Source organism: Prenolepis imparis, unplaced genomic scaffold (assembly GCF_030444845.1).
Source record: "Prenolepis imparis isolate NDT839.2.m4 unplaced genomic scaffold, iyPreImpa1.0 SCAF_2, whole genome shotgun sequence".
Lineage (NCBI taxonomy): Eukaryota > Metazoa > Arthropoda > Insecta > Hymenoptera > Formicidae > Prenolepis > Prenolepis imparis.
Genome location: NW_028141160.1, coordinates 15,985,010 through 16,006,683, shown reverse-complemented (window position 1 = coordinate 16,006,683; position 21,674 = coordinate 15,985,010). Strand labels below are relative to the sequence as shown.

Genomic DNA, 21,674 nt, shown 5'->3' with positions numbered 1-21,674 from the left:
CATTATGATGGTACCATCACCATACCAGCGTACAGACTTTTTGATCTAATATACGTAAAATAAATCCGCGCCGTATGTGGTCCGCGACTTAATAATTTTAAATTTCATTATTTTTAATCGAGCCAAAATTATAAATGCGAGTCAAGAACAATAAAAAATTATATGCACTTTATATATCATAATTTTATTATGGGCAAAGAGTAAGTATTTAGATAGATTAAGATGTACGAGTCAACAATTTCTTACTATATTTATCTTTTTCGTCGCGCAATCAATCAGCAATTAATATAAAATAATTAATACAAATCAAAAAGGATAAAAAATTATGCGCACTATATATATTGTAATTTTATTATGCGCAAAGTGAAAATTTAGATAGATTAAGTAGTAGGAGTCAACAATTTCTTAATACGTTTAGTTTTTTCGTCGCGTAATCACTCAGCTATTAGTATAAAAGCATTATAGCAAATCAAAAACATTATAAAATTATATGCACTTTATATATCATAATTCTATTATACGCAAGGTAAGAATATAGATAAATTAAGTAGTACCAGTCAACAATTCTCAGTACGTTTAGCCTTTTCGTCGCGCAATTATTTCATCATTAACATAAAATCATAAATACGTGTCAAAACATTAAAAAATAATACGTACTTTATATATCATAATTCTATTATACGCAAGGTAAGAATATAGATAGATTAAGTAGTACGAGTCTACAATTCTCAGTACGTTTAGCCTCTTCGTCGCGCAATTATTTCATCATTAACATAAAATCATAAATACGAGTCAAAAACATTAAAAAATAATACGTACTTTATATATCATAATTTTATTATGCGCAAAGTAAAAATGTAGATAGATTAAGTAGTACGAATCAACAATTTCTCACTACAGTTAGCCTTTTCGTCGCCCAATCATTTAATCCTTAACATAAAATTATAAATGCGAGTCAAGAACAATAAAAAATTAGCTGACAAAGCGTCAATTTGCTAATTAAGTTTTTAATTAATAATATGTTATATAAATTAATAATATGTTTTAAATAATATGTTATGGTACTTTTAACTCGAAGAATGGCGCGCGCATAGCGCGCGCTTGTATTGTTCTAGTCCTTTTTTAAAAAAAATATGTAAAGTCGATACTCGCATATATCGGAGTTTATTGTTGTCGCTTTTCCGCGATGCTCATTGGCTGTCAAGATTCGAGTTGTGCGTTATATTCGTAGCATCGAGAGGCCTGTCATCGCAAGAGTTAGCAGTTTGACAGTTTGTTCAAAATAAAATAAAATAAAATAATGATATTAGTTTTAAATAAAATATTATAATACTAAACTCGATTAATATTTTTAACAGATATCAGCTGATTTCTGTCAAACAATATTAATCGCGGATAAAATATTATAACATATTATTTAAAACATATTATTTTATTTAATTTTATTTTAAACAAACTGTTAAACTACTAATTCTCGCGATTCTAAATTCTCGCGTTGTTCTAGTATTCTAAAAAGTGTCAAAAATTTATAACTCGATTTTTTTCAATAGTACATTGTATGCAGATTACTTTCATATCAAACAAATACAAGGGTGCCAATTATTTAATTTAATACATATGATATAAGTCTGCGCAGTATAGGGTTCGAGGCGACATAGTATCGACTTTTAACATTTTAAGACGAGCCAAAAATTCATCTCTTGTATATTTCGATAGTACATTGTTTGTAGAATATTTTGGTACCAAGCAGACACCAGCGTACAAATTCTTTTATTTAATATACATATTATAAATATGCGCCGCATAATGTCCACGGCGACCCAGTGTCGATTTTTAATATTTAAAAATTATTTAAAAATTTATTACTCGTGTATTTCGATGGATTTTTGGCTCGTCCTAAAATGTTAAACGTCAATACTATGGGCCCATATACTGGATCTTCTTTTATCGATAAAAGAAAATTTAAAATATAGGCCTATGTCGCCGCAAACCCTATGCAGCGCATTTTATAATATGTATAAATATAATTTATTAAATAAAAGTATTTGTACGCTGGTGTCTTCTTGGTACCAAACTATTCTACAAACAATATAGAATCGAAATATACAAGAGATAAATTTTTGGCTCGCCTTAAAATATTAAAAATCGATACTTTGTTGCTGCGGACCCTATACTGCGCATACATAAATTATGTATATCGAATAAAAGAATTTGTACGCTGATGTCTGCTTGGTACCAAAATATTTTGTAAACAGTGTTCTATCGAAATATACAAAAGATAAATTTTTGGCTCGCCTTAAAATATTAAAAATCGATACTTTCTTGCCGCGGACCCTATACGGCGCATCCTTATTTTACGTATATTAAATGAAGAAGTTTGTACGCTGGTGTCTGTTTGGTACCAAAATATTCTGCAAACAATGTAGAATCGAAATATACGAGCGATGAATTTTTGGATAGTCTTTAAATATTAAAAATCGACACTAGGTCGGCGCGGAAACTATGTGGCGCATATTTATAATATGCATATTAAATAAAAGAATTTTTACGTTGGTGCCTGATTGGTACCAAAATATTTTGTAAACAATGTTCTATCGAAATATACAAGAGATGAATTTTTGACTCTTCTTAAAATATAAAAATCGACACTATGTCGCTGCGGACCCTACGCCGCGCATTCTTATATTAAGTATGTATATTAAATAAAAGAATTTGTACGCTGGTGTCTGCATGGTACCAAAATATTTTGCAAACCATGTACTATCGTAATATACAAGAAATAAATTTTTGGCTCGTCTTAAAATATTAAATATCGACACTATGTTCCCTCATACCCTATGGAGCGCATTTTTATATTATACGTATATTACTATATTTAGAGATGCCAAAAATTCATCGTTTGTATATTTCGATAGTACATTGTAAAAAGATTATTTTTATACCAAACAGATACGCGCCTGTAAATTCTTTTATTTAATATACATAATATAAGTACGCATTGTATAGAGTCTGCTGCTACAAAATATGATAATTGTCAAAGATATTAATCAAGTTTAATGAATTATATAACATATTATGTTTAAAACATATTATTATTATAATTTTTATAACATATAATATTATTTTAAAATTTAATTAATAAATTAAGGCTTTCAGCTGATTTCTGTCTAAAAATATTAATAAAGCTTTAATTTGCTAATAAATTTTGAAATAATTATATGCTATAAAAATTAATATAGTAATATGTTGTAAGTAATATATTATAATATTTTTAATTCGATTAATATATTTTTGACAAAAATTATCTGATAACTTTCAAAAATATTAATCGAGTTTAAAGTACATAACATATTATTTAATACATATTATTATTTAAATTTTTATGACATATTATTATTTTAAAATTTAATTAGCAAATTAACGCCTTATTAATACTTTTTAATAAGAATTAACTGATTAAAGCTTCAATTTGCTAATTAAATTTTATAATAATAATAGGTTATAAAAATTAAAATAGTAATATGTTGTAAATAATATGTTATAGTGTCTTATCTGCGATTAATATTTTTGACAGTTATCAGCTGATATCTGTCAAAAAATATTAATCTCGAATAAGGTGTTATATCATATTATTTACAACATATTACTTTTGAATTTTTTAACATATTTTAAAATTTATTTAGCAAATTAACGCTTTATTAATATTGTTTGACACAAATTAGCTGATTAAACTTCATATTATTTCTTTAAAAATATAATTTTTTTAATATAAAATCAAAGAATGGTACGCGCGTAGCGCGCGCTTGTGTTGTTCTAGTTATAATAAAAACAAGAGCAATCAAATCTACATTTAATTCTAATTTTCACTTAGAATTATTCAATGGGCTTTATGTGTCCAATTTATGCGAAAATTTTAGCTTTACAAGAATTGACATTAAGGAATAATTTTTAATTTTTTTATTAATAAATTCTAATATTAAATAAATAAATCTAATTTAATAAATTTTTTATTTTTTTACAAAAATATTGATATTGATATGACATTTATGAATTATTGATATGATATTTACATGTGCTTGATAAACAATTCGAGAAGGTGTCTCCTGGTCCTTGATGCCGTCCGTTCTACGCATGCTAGACAGGCAATTCCGAACGAGTTCCTGGCGAGTCCTTGCCGTTCTCTGCGGCATACCGAGCCTGGTGATCGCTTGTGCCTCTGGTCTCCTTCCGCCGAGTCCTCGACACTCGCTGTACCGTAGACGAACGAGACAAGCGTTTGCGGTGCTTCGACAGATGTACGCCATCAATAATTCGAAACACGCCGATACCTACCCGGTACGGTGATCCAATGCGATTCCGTCTCGAGAATCTTGTTCTTTCCTTGCCCGTTCAAATTTTGGTCCACTATTCATGACTTCTAAAAGATTCGTGATAGAAAATATCGATCGGATTCGAAAGTATATGTTTGAAAAAAAAATATATATTTTGCTTTGCGTGAAAAAAGAAATGAAAAGAGCGCATGGATAACAAACGCGAGGTAAAACTTGATGTTCCGAGATTAATTAATCATATAGTCATGGAAAAATGATAGTTGTAGCTAATTAAAAAAAAAAAAAAAGAATGAATATTTTCTGTATTTTTAATTTAGATCAGGGACCTAGAAGACTGTGTACGTCCAGACGACGATGCCGAAGAAGACAGTATTTCAAAGTACTTTAGGAAAACCTGGGAGCGCATTCACAGAATACACAAGACTCCGTACAAGTGTGTGACACTGTGCGGGATATTAGCGTGTCTCCTACATTTTCCCGGGTAATAAAGGAAGTTTTTCTCCGTAAGCCTTCTCACATCTCTCGGTATCACTTCGACCATTGTTCTCGGTCGATTGCGAAGAGAATCACGAGGAGACGATGTTTAAGATTCGCTTGGCTCGCTCTGTGGAATACGCACGTGCTCCAGGAAATGGAAAGAGACCATGTCGTGAGTGGAAACGATACGTGTAACGTCCATGTTCAGAACCTGGCATTAGGTTTTTTGCGAAGCTGCGATGAGGTGAACGAGACTCGTTTCGGGCTGCTGTTGCTGGTATCGCTGGGCTACGTGCTGGGAGAAATGTTGCTCATTATCGGAATCGACACCGTTGGCAGGAAACTGTATTTAAGTAAGCACCTAAAAACTCTTTCTCTTTATTCTATGAGATTATTAAATATTTAAAGAGAAATTTATTATTATATAATTATACACACATATTAATATTATTATCTAATTATAGATAATAATATATTAATACGTATATTAATTATATAATATATTAAAAGGATCTCTTTTGGATATTTTTATAGTATCTTCGGGACTGGTGGGTGGTGTGGTCTCGCTCATACTTATTTTTCGGCTATATCACACAATTCGTGTAATTCTGTCGTCGATTTTCCTGGCCGCTTACGCTATCGGGCGCACAACGACGTGTGTTTTGCTGCTGGAGAATTACCCCACCGCTCTGAGGTAAAAAACAGAATGATCAATATTCGGCTAATTTTGGATCATCAGACGTATTTTCGTAAATCAGTATCTGCGAATGCGACGTATAAACTCGTAATTTCAGACGTTGGTTTTTTTCAGAGGCACAGCCATGGGCTTGACAAGAGTGCTTCCACATTTGATGCTTTTCGCGACGCAACTCTTTCTAAGGACGACTTGCCTGCTAAGTATAATCGTCGCGTCTGTTATCTTAATAGGTATGAAAAAAATTACTATATTATCTGTTTGATTAATCATCGCTAAATATTAAATATCTCGCAGGTGCGGCTATTATAATGCTACCAGTGCCAGATTTAACCATGTTACCGATGAAGGAATAAGTCAAACTTCCGGCTACGTATATGTGATGATTTATTTCCACGCGATTGTATTTTTCATGAATAAAATTTTATTTCAAGCGTGCATTTTTTTCCAAAAGGTTCGTCAAACTCGAAATGTCAATTTAATATTCCGTCATTCTACGTGTATATAGAAAAAAAATTTATTCCACTTTCGTAATAAATATGCGATTTCTAAGATCCATATACCTCTGCGGTTGCTGGATTTTTTCGAAAAAATATCGTAACAGCGAAAGTAGCATGACGAGCTTTATGATCGGTAGCGTCATTCCGCGACGTTTATAAATAAGGGCCGAACGGACGCGTCTTTCCGCCGCCTTTCCGTCTATTTTCGAGACGGGAACAGGAAGAAAGCTCGACGCGGACGAGCGAATAGTCGCGCATGCCCGACTCTCGCCTCGACGGCGTCGCGACGCGCCTCTGCATCTCGTACGTATATACTCTTTAAATACATACACGTACACACGCACACATGTTAGTATCCGTCGTGGATACTAACGGAGAATGCTCGTCACCGAAAATAATCGCGCACTATCGCCGAAGTCTCGAAACGCGCGGCGTCCGACGAGCTTTTCTCGCTTTCGTCGCGAAGAAGCGACCTCCCGAGGTCACACGAGCGGATTCACTTCGTCGAGGCCAAATCTCGTGAGAATAAATCTCGATCGATCGTTAAAAATATAAATTTTTGCTGCGATTTCAAAGGGCAAACGAATGTAAAAGTAAAGTCATTTTTATCGTGAATATAATTGTGCGATCGACTTAGAGCTCTGTCGAAAGAGAGTCTTTTCTAATATCATATATAGTAACGTTGGTGTACGTGAATGGATGTGGTGAAAAAAATAGTAGATTTAAGCTTGCATTTAAAGAATTCTGTGACGGAATATATTTTTTTATTTAGTGAAAATTAAGAGTGGAAAGGATTTAAATATCATTTTCTCTTTCATATCTGAATCAAGCGAGATGAATGTTTAAGTGGATGGTAACAAAGAAATTGTGTTCCCCTAAAGCGAAGAAAGTTCTGATTCTTATAAGTGGACACATAAACAGGCAATTTAATATAACAAATCTTATATACGATAGTGATCTGAAAACAAACCGCATGAATAAATAAATAATGAAAAAAATGAAACGATCGTTTAAAGACTAATAAAAGCATAAAAGTGTAATCATGGTGGAAATTTTTATTGTCTCGCAAATAAATGATTAAGATTCCTTTGTATATTCTTTTCTGACTCTTGCAGCAAGAAGCTAAAGTGCGTCGGAGAAACGCATTTAAAACGCGCGTTTCCTTCTCATAATATTTACACGATCGAATGTTTATGAAACAACACTTTGCTTGTACCATCAATTTGTAGATTGCATTTGCATCTACCGAAGTGTCTACAAACAAATTTGACAAATGGGCATTTATTATCGAACAGACATCTAGACAAAGATATCCAGCTTTCTTCCAGTAAACTAAAGTAAACGAAACCAACACGACATTAGTGGCATAAGAAGAATATGCAATAAAATTCCTTTTTTTATGTAAAAACATTCAATATGCATGAATCAATAAAAGTGAAGAAAGTTTTAATCACTTAATAAGATAGAAAAATTTTAATATCAAAATTCTATATATGATTTTTTTTAATTGTTTTATTGTTTCAACAACAAAGTATAAAAATAAAAAATTTTAGGAAAATATAAAAACGCAGAAAAAAAACTGATGCAAGTCAAATTATGCAAATTTTTTATTAACGTCACAACCGTATTATGGCATTTTTCCGGCAAGTGCAAAGATGTGCATCGTTAAATTTCCATAATTAAATTTGTTGAATATTAGCCGTTGCGTTCGGTGCAATATCTAGATCTCGCGTCTCTTCACATCTAGAAGAAGATCCGATGGCGGAGGACAATGGGCGACCGGCCGAGGAATCCGGCGCGCTCGAAGTCGAAAGGAAGCTCGACAAACCGAACCGCCCGCGAGACCAAAGAGGAGCTGCCAAGGTCAAGGACAAACCCGAGGATACTCGACTTCCGACCCCGCCCCCGGATCCACAGTGCTTGCCGGTCGTGCGAGATCGCACGACGGGAGTGACGTCTCGCTGTCCTGAAGAAGAGGAAGAGGACCTCGCGACTTATCTCAGCGAGCTCGGTGCGTCGCCGTTCGAGGGCCACTCGTTCGACTACGACACCACACCGAATTCGGCGGCCTCGGCGATGGGGGGCGACGTGGTCCCCTTCGCCGAAGAAGCGTTCGAGCACCTGGACCGCCTGTACGCCCTGACGGAACAGATCCTGGAGCTGCGCGATCGCAGTTCCAAGTTCTTCCGACGTGTCCGAGGACTGGAGCGCGTCAAGGTTCAGAGAAACGCCGATCGGCGACTGGAGGTCGCATTGGCGAACGATGAGGAGGAGCTGCTCCGCGATTTCGCCGACGAGGACACCGGTTTTGCGGAGTCGCTGCTGGATGCCATGCTGTCGAATTGTCGGGATGCCATGTCGATGCCGAGACGGGGCGAACGTTTGAGCGTGCGATCGCCTTCATCGTCGTCGTCGAGACAACGAAGCCGATCGCTCGCCCTGGCCGAGCAGAATCTCCCTTTGAACCTGGTCGAACGAACGGTCGAGGCAACGGATAAACGCGGAGGCACGTTCGCGAGAAACGCGAGTCGTAACAGCGGTCCGAAAGTAAGCAAATGGACCAGAGTGAAGGCGGCCTTCAAATGGGAGCGCGCTTGTACCAATGATCTCGCGGACATCGCGGAATCGAGCACGTTGACGACAGCATCATCCACGCCGACGACGAAGTATCTGAGGATCCCGGACGCGATCACCACCGGAAGCTGGAACGCTGGACCAGCGCTGTCTCCTTGTACCAGCGAAGTCTCCAGCCCGTCCACGCCGATCGGCAGAGTATCGCCTGCGTCGTCGTCCAACGAGGAAGTGTTTGATGGTGAGAATAATTTTATAATTCTTTTATATATTTTCTATATTGCATAATATATATTTATTAATTTGATGGCAATTTTTTCCAAATTAAAATTTCAAGACAAAATAAATTATGCAGTTATTAATACTGATAAATTAGGATAACTGCAAATTAAAATCTGGAATTGTGAAATAATAATCTTGATTTTTTTTATTATATAATTATAAATAAATTTTTGATTAACAAAGAATTAGCAAGATATTTTTAATATATTGAAACACATTTATTTTTCAAATTTTTCTGAATATGAATCTGTTTGACAAGTAGATGAATTAAAATTTGATATAAAATGTAGTAATACAGTATACTCCGCATCTTTTTTCATAAAAAAATTTAATGATATAAAGTATCACATAATTATTATATAATTGTATTACATAATTATATAAAATAATTATACATCACATAATTATATTACTTATGTGTCTATATAAAATAATTTTGAAAAAAGCTTTGATACGAAACAGAAAGAATTACACTTCAATTATTATATATTGTTCTAGATTCGCGTAAAAATATGATAATCTATCCGGACCGACAATTGCCACTGGTGAAAGATGACAGAAAGAAGGAAGATTCAGATCGACACGCTCGATCACTTGATCGCGACACTCCCATCGCAGAGAATGTCGGTTCCGCAGAATCTCCGAGTGAGGTAACATCTGTTTTATATCAAGGCGAGAAAAAGAGCACATGTGATTTAAACATTTGCGGGTGTGTGAGATTCAAAAATAAATTTTCTCCGTAAAAGTATAAATTTTATTCAACATTTTCGGTCAACATTTTCTGCGCTTTAACGCGTCTAGCGGGGCGCGGTTCACGTTATAAAAGCATATAGCATCGATAAGAACCCTTCGCGAAATTCCTTTCTCGCAACACACACATATATGTATACACAAGTGCCGACTTAAAAATATCCACGGCAACGCGTGCGTGCCACGCACGACCGCGCCCGTTGAATTTCTTTGATCAACGCATCGCGAGCGTGTCCATTAACGGCCATTGTCCCATTCTGAAATGCGAATCTTTGTGGGACACAGTCTTTAGTAATACTGTAATATTTAAAATTGCGCTCCTCTACCTCTATGTCTCGTTGTTATTAATTATTTCAATTTCTTTAAGCGAGAACAAATCGTTCTCTGTGATGTAGTTATAAAAAAACTTGCGCTTTAGATCTAAATCTTTGATATAATCCGTTCCTTCTTCTTTCATGTCCTGGAAATTCTATCTCACCTCTCTTTTGATATATTACGTACATTTAACAATAATTATTATAATTGTCGAGGCAAAAAGATTTTAATTTCGCTTAAAAATTATATCAATTATAAAATTGATCGTCTTGCTTATTCTTAATGATAGGCAAATCGCAGTAAACCGTTGATTCGCATCATCTCGGATGCGGATGCAACGATGCATGCTGCAATCGGAGGTGGAAGAGATCCTGAAGTATCTCCCAAGAGACCAACGCCAACTCTGACGATCACGATACCTTCAAATGAAGAGGAAATCAGAAGTTTATCGTCCCCGGAATCGATATCTCCTCTACCCTCGAGCACGCAAGATTCCGGTGGAAGCTCGCCGCAACATCCCAAGATGCGCCAGGATACGTCGAGTCCGAGGGAATTTAAACGACAGGTTGGACAAGTGGCATTTGGCATGTTTTTAATGTTCGAATTTATCGTACGACAAATGTATTTTCAATTCTGTTGTCGTCATCCTTAAATATAGATCCGATGGTCGCACTTGGCGAAGTTAATTTCTGACGCTAATTGCTCATTAAAATTAAAATAAAGTTTCTTTGTCTTTAACATGTTTCAAGATACGTCATCGCGCAACTTGAATGAGACACGTATTTTGTCTACGAGGAATGCGCTGTAAATAAGACAAGGCATTCTAAATTTCGCAAAGATGCTTTCTCTTGCCAAATGATCTGATCACACATCGCGCGGACTTCGCCTCGCGTATACAGAATAACGTTTAGTTCCAGCATTCGACGATCGAGGAAGCGGTAACGCAAGCGCCAAAGATACAGCGACAAGATTCGAAATGGAACAAGGTCAGACGTGCTTTTCTGACAAATGCCACCTTCAGCGTTCCACCGAGCCCGGTTAGAGTGGTCGCGCCGCAATCATTCACGAACGATGGTGAGAATTTATATATACAAAGTTTGCACAAATATATATATATATTTGTGTAAATTTTTTTCTAAAAAAAAAACAGTATACACTTCTGCAAAAAGATCTCTTAGCACGAAAAAAGCTTATTATATTAGTCGCCGAAAAATATATTTCTGCAATAAGTTATATATTTGTAATATACATGTATTTTATTTCTAACATACATACATATTACTATATTATATTCTCTCTATTTTAATCAGATATTTTATCGAGAACCAGTAAAAGTTTTACATTCTTACGAATTCTGAATTCCGAGATTTTAATAGATCCACGTCATATTCTTTTCCCATAAATCTTGATGTAAATTTTTATAGAATTTCCCATAAATCTTGATATAAATTTTTATAAAATATACTTCAAAGATAGAAGATCTTTGATACTATCTTTGATTCTATTTTAAAAATAGAAGAGGTAAACATCTCGAAAACAATGAGATCGAAGGAGAGATTTTTATTATTTCAATCTTAAACTTTTTTAATTCTCACCATTATATTTTTAGAGTTTCTTTAATAGCTCATTTACGATTTTTGTTACCTAGTTTTACACCTTCTCGCTACTTGCTCGATCTCTTCAGCTGAACAATACATCTCTCCAGATATTTTACCAATTCAGCCACTTTCTTGCGGTTCACTTCTATCACTTCCTGCGTCGTCATTTCGTGTGCTTTCATTATTGTCTCGCGAAATTTTGCGATCTCTTCGAGCTTGCGACGCACTTCCTCGTTCATTTGATCGAGCATCTTTGTCGCTTCGTCCAATTGTTTCTTTGTACATTCCGCGAGATTGGAAGGAACATTGTGCCTGCGACATTCGACGAGATTTTCCTGTGCACGTTTGATGCACATGGACACGTCGCTTCGCAGATTCTTCAGCATGTACGTTATGCGTTTCGCGTTTGGAGCGATCGCTCGTTCCAGAGCATCGAAAGATCGCTTTATTTCGTCGTTGAGCAGCAACGTCTCTTTTCGCATCCAGCTACCATACGAGACGTCCAATCTGATCAGTTCATCAAGTTTTCTTGAAGTCGCCCTCAACAGCTTCTCCATTTGAATCGCATGGGCAGCCTTGCTGCTTTTCAAATCACTTTCCACATCATTCGCGATTGATCGCGATTCCTCCTCCACGAATTTCATTAAATTCTCAACGCAAGGCTTTAAGGATCGTCGTGCGTTCAAGTAATCATCACTAGCTGTTGTTGAATCGCACTAAAATTTATTATTACGCCCATTATGAAATTAAATTAAAATGAAAAAAGTTATCGTATATTACATATTTCGAGCTGATTTTTAGAAGAGATTCTATTTTTACAAATTATTTTAATTAACTTTAGTAATTAAATACATATTTGCTAATATTCATGTCTTTAAGTTTCTATAATACAAAATATCGATTGAATTTTTTCAACAAATAATCAGATATAAATCATTAAGAGTTTTGTGCACAGTACGATATAATATTTATTATATGCTAAAATTTGCATTATTTATATAATTTTGATGAGAAATTTAAAAACACCTAACGGAAGAAAGTGTAAATTAATAACTTGCGATTTACTTTCTTAATCTTAGGCTTGGAGAATAACTTTTTACAGCATAGTTGTGCAAACGATAGCTTAGGACATTGCTTAAACTTCTTCTGATATTGCATGGGGGTTAGACGAATTTTCTTTTCCGACAAGTTAACAAACTTGTCATCTTTTGATATTTTCTTATTGAAGCGAAAAGCGGAGAATGAATTTTTCGCGATATTATTCAGAATTTGGCGGCCTACTTGAAAATTTTTCGGCAACATGCCACTTATATATGTGTCACATGTTGCTTATTAAAACGAAATAAAAAGATTGGATATATATAACAAACAAAAGACATCGATCGCACTTCGAGTCGACAAGATAACTTCGAGAGAACGAAATCGATGAATGTAGTAATATGTTGTAAGTAATATATGTTATAATGCCTCATCTGTGCGATTAATATTTTTTGACAAAAATCAGCTCATAACTGTCAAAAATATTGATCGAATTTAAAGTACTATAACATATTATTTAAAATATATTATTATTTTAATTTTATAACATATTATTATTTAATTAAAAATTTAATTAGCAAATTGACGCTTTAATCAGCTGATTTCTGTTAAAAAATATTACTAAAGCATTAATTTGCTAATTAAATTTTAAAATAATAATATGTTATAAAAATTAAAATAGTAATATGTTTGTAAATAATATATAATACTTTATCCTCGATTAATATTTTTTGACAGAAATCAGCTGATAACTGTCAAAAATTTTAGCCAAGTTTAAAATAGTTAATTTCTATCAAAAAATATTAATAAATCTTTTCGTCAATAAAATCGTAATTAGTCTCGATGTTGATTATCTCGATTATCAAAAGATTCTTGTAGAAAATTCTATTTTTTTGTTCGCACTTTCTGTTAAAGATTTAAATATTAAATTTTTATGTATTGCATAATTAATTATATATACTTTTTTATGCGTTGATTGCAATGCATGCATAAAAATATGTGAATTACTTATGTAATGCATAAAAATTCATTATTTAAATCTTTAACAGAGAACAAAAAAAAATAGAATTTTCTACAAGAATCTTTCGATTAAAATATCTGTGCTTCCATTAAATTCGCGCATCTGTGCACATCCACCACGCTGCGCGTCTCGCGCTAGACTGATGGTCAGTCTCGCAATTCGCAATCGCAATGTCTCAAGAATCAGTGCCGCGCGAGACGCGCAGCGTGATGGACGTAGAGGTTGCGCTTGGCGATACCGCTGCTCAAAGTCTTACGGTCAGTCTCGCGCGAGATGTGCAGCGTGGTGGATAAAGTATTCGTGCATAAAAGTATTATAACATATTATTTACAACATATTACTATTTTAATTTTTATAACATATTATTACTATGAAATTTAATTAGCAAATTAATGTTTTATTAATATTTTTTGACAAAAATTAGCTGATTAAAGCGTTAATTTGATAATTAATTTTTAAAATAATATGTTAGAAGAATTAAAATAATATAATGTTTAAACTCGAATAATATTTTTGTTGACAGAAATCAACTGATAACTGTTAAATGAAACTGTTATAAAAATATGTTATGAAATATTTTATAAAAATTAAAATAATAATATGTTTTAAATAATATGTTATAATTCCTTAAACTCGATTAATATTTTTGACAGTTAACAGCTGATTTCTGTTAAAAAATATTAATCGTGGATGAGGCATTATAACATATTATTTACAATATATTACTATTTTAATTTTTTAAACATATTATCATTTTAAAATTTAATTAGCAAATTAACACTTTACTAACATTTTTTAACAAAAATTAGCTGATTAAAGCGTTAATTCGCGAAAATTTGCTAATTAAATTTTAAGATAATAATATGTTGTAAAAAATTAATATAAAGACTTGAAAAATGCAACTATTATATCCATGAGAATTCGAATCATTCAAAATTCCTTTAACTCTTTTGCATATTCATTATTACGCGCTTTTCGTCGCCGCATTAAATGTCTTCGTTATAAACGCAGATACGCACCGAGCTCGAAGCTGTAGCGAAAGCGTCGAGGATCTCGGTAAAACCGTTACAGGTATCAGCAGCAATAACAATAACCACTGTCGGGAGCGAGAAGCGCGCAAGGATTATCAGGCGTTACGGGAGAAATTCGGCACCGAGTTCCACCGGAAGCTGGTCGAGTGGGAGCGCCTGAAGAACACACGAAACGCTCGTGATGGTCTACCGTTGAACGAGGAACGGCTGGCACCCGAGTTCCGGAAGAAGCTGCAGGATTGGAAGCGGACGAAGAAGGGTCGACGGTCTGGTGCAGCCATCGAGCAGCAACGTGTCAGTCGTCGACGGTTGACTGACTGGCAGCTCTGGCGCTCCTCTTCATCGAAACCCGAGCTCAGGTGTTATAATGTACGTTTATTTCGCTTATGAGTATTTTGAGATCTAATAAAAGAAAAGGCTACTGGAAAAATGGATGACTGCGTCTTCAAAAATTGTTTTTTCAAAAAAATATATAATAAGTCTGTCTACAAAAATTTGTCTTTCGAAAAAAGAATAAATTTATTCTTTAAATATAAAAATATTAACCTTCTTGTCACAATTATATTTGCTTTCTAATTATTTGACAGATCCTTCGAGGATCCTGACCGAAATTTAAGCGACTAAAGAATTTTTCATATTGAAACGAAATAAAAAAAGAGACGCAAACAAAATGAAGAAAATGTATACCTTTTTTCCAACAATTATCTTAATTCTAATTCGCAATATATATTTCTCTCTGAATTTTTTTTAAATTTGTTATATGGTAGAAAAATCAGAATTCAATCGGTTCGCGCGGAAGCTGCGCGAGTATCGGTAGCGCGGGCAGCTTCGGCAGCGATGGAAAACAGCATCTCTGCGAGGATTTTATCAAGCGGATGGAGGCGTGGAGGAGGATGAGCGAAGCCGCGTGTCGAGGCAACGAGAGACCAAAATCGCCGGCGAATCGCGTCGCGTCCGATAACATCGACGAAACGGAATTTCTCGCCTTAGAGAAGCTGCTGTTGCTATTTGGACAAAGGATCCGGAAGGAACGTCGTGAGAGCGACGCAAGACAACTGAATGATTGCTTCGACGGCGACTCGAGGTATAGAAATCCAAACCGTTAATAATGCCTGAATTTTTTTTAAATGCCACATTTTGGTTAGGTATAAAAAAATAATAAAAGAAAATATTGTGCAAATAATAAATTATTAAGCTTTTTAATTGATTCAAAGATTCATGGCTATGTCTCGAGGCGTAAACTGTGGCAACGAAGTGTTGATTCGCACATCCGTTGGATCCTATCGTTTCGAGGGCATATCCCGAGAATTCACAAGGAAATTATACGATTGGGAAAAATATCGCGGAATATCTCCTAGATCTTCGACGTTCCGTCTATTGGGACCAGGTTACACGCCATTCATGCAAGGTTCGAACGAAGCTACGTTGACAGAGTCATCAAATACGACGGGTAAAATTAAATAATTTCTTGAGAAGCTCGATATTTTCTAGAATAGAATAATACTTAACATATTGTGTTATTATTACTCAAATCGTAGGAAAGAATCGTGCATTCCACTGGACCTTAAAAAGATCCAAGTCGGACGGTAGCGTTTTCGAAGGCAGTCTTCGGGACGAATCGTTCACTATGCGTCGATCCACGAGTCTCCAATCTCTGACCTCTACTAACAAGCTCAAAGATGGCACTCGAATAAACACTTTGCCAGTTTCTAGTAAGTGTACTATTTTAAGAATAATTTTTTTCGAGATATCTTTAATATTTTGTTGTCTCTTTTTCTTTTTCATTATTATATATGTTCGATATACTTGTAATTAATTTTATATTTCTTTATAATTTATCAAATAAGATTAATTGCATCAATAAATGAATAATAATAATAATTTATTGCCTTTGTTACAGATAACTCGCAGGGGATCAAGGACCCCTCAGAGGACATGGCAGTCGAGGACTCCGAACCAGAGGCGATGATCGTCGATATCGAGGACGTTATCGAGGAGACAGCCAGTCCTTTGACCGGGGTACAACCCCATCAGACGCCGGTGTACTCCGTCGCGGCCAGCGAAACTACCAGCATCGCCGTCCCTCTCGGTACAGTTACATCCAGCCACGAGCCGTCGCCGGTGTTCTTGGTCGAAGCCGAAGACAATGAAAATTGCGAACCATGGAATGGTAGAAAGTGGATCGGTCAAGAAGTTCGTTCGAACGAGAACAGTCCGAGACGCTTTTCGCTGTCCGAGGACTGGTGTGAGAAAATGACATTTTTGGAGGAAGATAAATCGAGCTGGGAGCCATCGTACGAGGGGGGCAACAAGGAAAATCAAGGATCAACAGATGGGTCCGAAAAAACACGCTGCTCGATCCTAGATTTCGACGACTCTGTAAAATCCGATCGATCGATTGAATGGAATCGAGATACTTGGGACGAGTCGTGCGATAAAACAAATAGGTAAATTGGTTCTCCACAGAAAGTTATCGCTTTTTTTCACATAAAATACATTTTCAGAGACTCGATCGCACTCGAATTGCCTCTTACGCCGATCTACGAGAGTAAAAATGATACGAAGAAACAAGAACCTTCTTTTGGTAAAATATTTCTCAAATATATATTAATCTTTTCTTAGACACTAGATTAAATATTTTATGCCACAGTTATCTCTTTTATTTCTTAAGTTTTTCAATTTTTTTTTTAACATCTTATAACTTATTTTACTTTTTTTCTATTTCTTGCTGTCCTGTTTCAGAAAATGACAATTCCGGATCTGCGTACTTTGCGGATAATTTCGAAACTACATCGACGACCTGGAATGCGGAAGAATTAATGGTACATTTAGATAATTTAATCTTACTTTAAAACGTATTAATTATTTGCACGTTGTAATTTCTAGTTTTAATATTTTTCAAAGCTTGAATGTGTAATGAAAAAAAAGAAGTTGTTTATAAAAAATATTCCTTAATAATCGTCCAAAGAGAGATACTCGAATCGTTGTGTTGAGGCTCAAACTTTTTGGAAAAGTAAGTTTTATCATAGCGCAATTGAAATTAGCGTCCTGTCGGTACAACCAGGACTCGCCGCGCACGTGGACTAAGGAGATGAACGAGACGAGAGAGATCGAGGATTTAACGGACGAGTTATTGAATACTGAGCAGACGATCGATGCGGAAGACCTTCAAGATGACAGGAATGACCAAGAAGCCAAGAAAGAAAAGATAATTATCAGCACAGATTTTTGCACTTACCAATTGGCAAGAACAATAGCATCTTCAGATCGCCGCGATTCCACGGAAACTTTATCGAATTCAAACTTAGGTAAGATGATTTTTTAAAATTCTTTTTCAATCTTAATTTATATCTTTATTACCGATTTGTTTTATATTTTTATTTTCTTGCATCTCATTAAAATAATTCTTTTTGGCAGACGATAACAAAGATATGTCGGAATGCTGCCGCGATTTTAATTTTGAAAATGAGACTTCAACACATTATGAGAATTGCAGTTCTCCTGAGTTACAGGATATCGATCAACATTATGAAATTCTCACATTTAAAACAGACACATGCGATGATACGATGAACAATCACTTGTACGAACCGGTCGAAGAAGTACGCGGTTCCTCTTATGACGACAGAAATAACTGCGTAAGAGAGAGTCTTTTGTCATCAAAATTAGCAGGAATGGAAAGGTCTAATCTTTTGGAAACTTCGAAAAACCTCTTGACCAATTCGACCATTCGGACTGTACCGATAACTGTCTCCCGAGACAACGAAACGCGATGTTTGGAGAAAATTCTGATCAACGAGGAGACACTGAACAAAATAATCGTTCCCACGGCAAGCGCGGAGAACGGAATAAAGAGAATCCGAAATCGTTTTGCAAGTGTGGATCGCCCGGATGAAGCCATCGACAATCAACCGAGCGATTGCAATCCATCTACGAAGATCGCGACTCGCGACAATCAGATTGATTGTATCAAAAAGGACGGTTCTTCCTCCAAGAACGTTTTCATCAAGACCAAACGCATGATATTCGGCCCGTTTCGTCGCTCGGAAGATCGAGCATCTTCAAGAAAGGAAAGCGACGGCTCCATCGACAGTCGACTTCGACGTTCGTCGAAATCCAAAAGCAAATCGAGATCGGCATCGCCCAAACTATCTCGACAGGACGCTTTATTGCGCGTCTCGTTATCTTTACCGTGGCCTCTACGTACCACCCCGAAGGAGAGCGAAGGTTCCTTCGAGTCCAGAAGAAGCTCAGAAAGCAAAACAGAAGATGTAATAACGATACAGCAAAAAAATTCGCCTTGCGAAAAGAATAACGTGAATAATAAATTCGACAATCTACTAACTGAGGAGAAGTCAACGCTATCATCAAGTGATATAAATTCGAAAAAGATTCAACACTTGGAAACAAAGTTTGCGACCGCGCCGATAAATATGTGTTCGTTCGGGACGACTTCTACACGAGCTTCTGAGCGATCAGATCGATCGAGAATAACGTCGATCGAGCAGGACCGATGCAAACAAACGCAGAACGATGAAGAACGCGGAAAAGTCAAATGTAATCAAATGAATGTTGAAGAAAAGCGAGACGAAGAAAGACTCAGCCGAAAGCAAGATAAAAGGAAGGACCAGGAGAACGAATTCGTCCAAACGGACAAGGTGAGGCAGCAAGATGAGAGTCATGTGAAATGCGACGCGGTATCATCCGACTTGATGCACAAGCTTCGAATACTTTCGGATGCTGCGGCGAGAAGGGAGGGCCGAGCAATGATTACAGAATCTCCCATCATCAGCGATCCGGAATCGCGTTCTTCGAGAATACGTCGCGCCAAAGAAAGCTTCCTATCGCGTCGAGGCGGTCCTTTCTGTCGCTCCGTGATGGAATCGTCGGAAGAAGCTGCGGATCCTTGGAGACGTCTAACGTTGATGTCTAGTAATCAGATATCGACTGAAACGTTAAAGGCGAATGAGATTATGGTGGTTGCGGAGTCCGACGAAACAGAAAATGCTAGAGGTCAAGCGAGAACGTCCTTGACCGCGCAAGACGAAATCGTCTCTTTGAGTGAGGACAGAGTCGACGGGTGTCAGGAGAAGAATCTCGCGATCGATGCCCGATCGGAATCGCTGATGAAATCGGCGAGCGCGAGTATGATCAACGTGGATCCCAATACATTCGACCGACTATCTACGACCGATCGCGGATGCGAGTCTCTGCCTAGGACGATCGCGAAGCGGCGCGACTCTTCGGGGCCGCTGGCGAAGATCGTCGGCAAGTTGAGACTATCGCGGCTGATTCGTACCAAAAATGACAACGGCGGCATGAGCACGATCTCGACGTTGTGCAGGCAAAGTTTGTTAATCGACATGCCTGACGATCCTGAGAATCGACGGAGCAACGAACGGGAAGCTGAGAAGAATTCGGCAAAGGATAAAGATAAGGACGATGATCGTTCGGGTGAATCTTCTTAAAATAATACATAAACAAAGTTTTAATCAACATATTGTTTACGTATATTCCGGGTATATCTGTGAATTTTTTAAACTTATTTCTTAAGTTTGTTTAGGTCTTGCAACAACGAGAAGGTAATCTTGAGTAATAGATAAGTTTTTTTCTTTTTCAAACTAGTTGGATACTGATGTTTCAATTAATTTATTCATTAACAAACATCTGAGCACGCTAATAATAAGTGTATAAGCAATTGAAAGTAAATAATTTTTTGTAAACTAAGCTTTCAAACTTGTTAATAGATAACAAGACATAATTATTCATAACACGATTCGTTATGACAAAATCACGTGAAATTAAAATAAAAAACAAGTGCAAAAAAAATCGATGCAATTTTACATCTTCTTATCAGTCTATAGTGTTTATTTTAATTTCAGCATAATTATATCTGCGAATCTCACGCAGGATTTGTCACGAGAAACTCGCGAGCAGATTCATCCCTTTGCAGGAAACGCGACTTCGAGATAGATTACGCTAAGTCGCGTGCTTTCTATTTTTTTTTTAACAATACTCGCACAAACATCGTATCCCCGCGCAACGGATGGCAAACACAATGACGGGTCCGGCCGGTGTTTGATTAAACGAGATTAATGTCCCCGGGGCGGTCTCAAGTGGGCGAAGGGAGAAAGCGTGCGCGTGTCGCGAGCGCGTGCCTCCCCGAAGTCGCCACGACTCCATTCTCTCCCTCATCCCCTTCACCCCATTCCTCGTGCGTTCCGCTCCGGTTCCGACCGAAGGACCTTTCCGCGTGGAACAGAGCGAGGATCGTCGAACCGTCGCTCGATCGCATTAAGAGGATTTCATTCGGCCTCGAAACGATCGCAAACAAACCGCTCGACCGGCGTCAGCGACTTGCTTTCGACGCACGTATTGTATATAGCGTAACATCGATTGACGAAAGAGTGCCATGGGAAGAATGTTGATCTCCGACGAAATGATATCCCTCGGGACACCGAGGGATGCAAATTCGCGTTTATGTTTTCCGTCGAGCATATTCCCTTTATGTGTATCCGATAAATGTAATACGTTCAATTTTTTCCGCATATTTTATAACGAAATATTTATTGCCGTATATCTATGCTCTCTAATATATATATATAAAATTATAAATTGAATTCTATTTTAAACTTTGTCGCGAATTATAAATCATTTAAAGTAAACTTAAAAAACATGATTATTTTAGTACTGTCTCTTCTAAATAAAATTAATATATATATTTATTTATTTTAGATAAATATATATATATATATATTTATCTAAATATATTTATATATTTATCTAAAATAAATAAATATATATATTAATTTTATTTAGAAGAGACAGTACTAAAATAATCATGTTTTTTAAGTTTACTTTAAATGATTTATAATTCGCGACAAAGTTTAAAATAGAATTCAATTTATAATTTTCCCTAAAATATACATTTCCCTAAAATGAAAATATTTGCAAAATAAAACATACATAAATATATGCGGCACGTAAAATTATAAATAGATTCCCATTTTAATTTGAGCCATGAAATCGAATTATAGATTTTATAAAATAAACCTAATATAAAAAT

General features: G+C 35.9%; 3 protein-coding genes across 5 annotated transcripts in view; 2 read left to right on the top strand and 1 right to left on the bottom strand.

Annotated features, from left to right (window-relative positions):
• LOC145933199 (synaptic vesicle 2-related protein) overlaps positions 1-5,902 on the top strand; it is a 28,278-nt gene extending 22,376 nt beyond the window's left edge. The window contains 6 exon segments of the mRNA XM_083032748.1: positions 4,097-4,350; positions 4,649-4,812; positions 4,920-5,161; positions 5,343-5,502; positions 5,620-5,735; positions 5,800-5,902. Coding sequence (XP_082888874.1) covers positions 4,097-4,350; positions 4,649-4,812; positions 4,920-5,161; positions 5,343-5,502; positions 5,620-5,735; positions 5,800-5,858 — 995 coding nt within the window. The 3' untranslated portion in view covers positions 5,859-5,902.
• Positions 5,903-6,395: 493 nt separating this feature from the next.
• Positions 6,396-20,908, top strand: LOC145949033 (uncharacterized). Of its 3 annotated transcripts, none has more exons than XM_083058707.1 (14): positions 6,396-6,521; positions 6,833-8,814; positions 9,354-9,505; positions 10,210-10,485; positions 10,832-10,994; positions 14,589-14,977; positions 15,376-15,692; positions 15,823-16,058; positions 16,147-16,320; positions 16,509-17,055; positions 17,113-17,192; positions 17,351-17,430; positions 17,673-17,916; positions 18,026-20,906. In XM_083058707.1, exons 2-14 carry the CDS (start codon positions 7,761-7,763, stop codon positions 20,074-20,076), a joined length of 5,763 nt encoding a protein of 1,920 aa, XP_082914833.1. In that variant the 5' UTR covers positions 6,396-6,521; positions 6,833-7,760; the 3' UTR covers positions 20,077-20,906. The 3 variants fall into 3 exon arrangements, with proteins under 3 accessions (XP_082914833.1, XP_082914834.1, XP_082914835.1); XM_083058709.1 differs by having other exon boundaries at positions 6,418-6,521; positions 7,702-8,814; positions 18,026-20,908; XM_083058708.1 differs by having other exon boundaries at positions 6,396-8,814; positions 10,838-10,994; positions 18,026-20,908.
• Positions 11,118-12,820, bottom strand: LOC145949034 (uncharacterized). Its single transcript, XM_083058711.1, has 2 exons — positions 12,584-12,820; positions 11,118-12,234 (listed from the first exon to the last, which is right to left on the bottom strand). The coding sequence occupies exons 1-2, from the start codon at positions 12,818-12,820 to the stop codon at positions 11,584-11,586; spliced, it is 888 nt and encodes a 295-aa protein (XP_082914837.1). The 3' UTR covers positions 11,118-11,583.
• Positions 20,909-21,674: the final 766 nt, after the last annotated feature.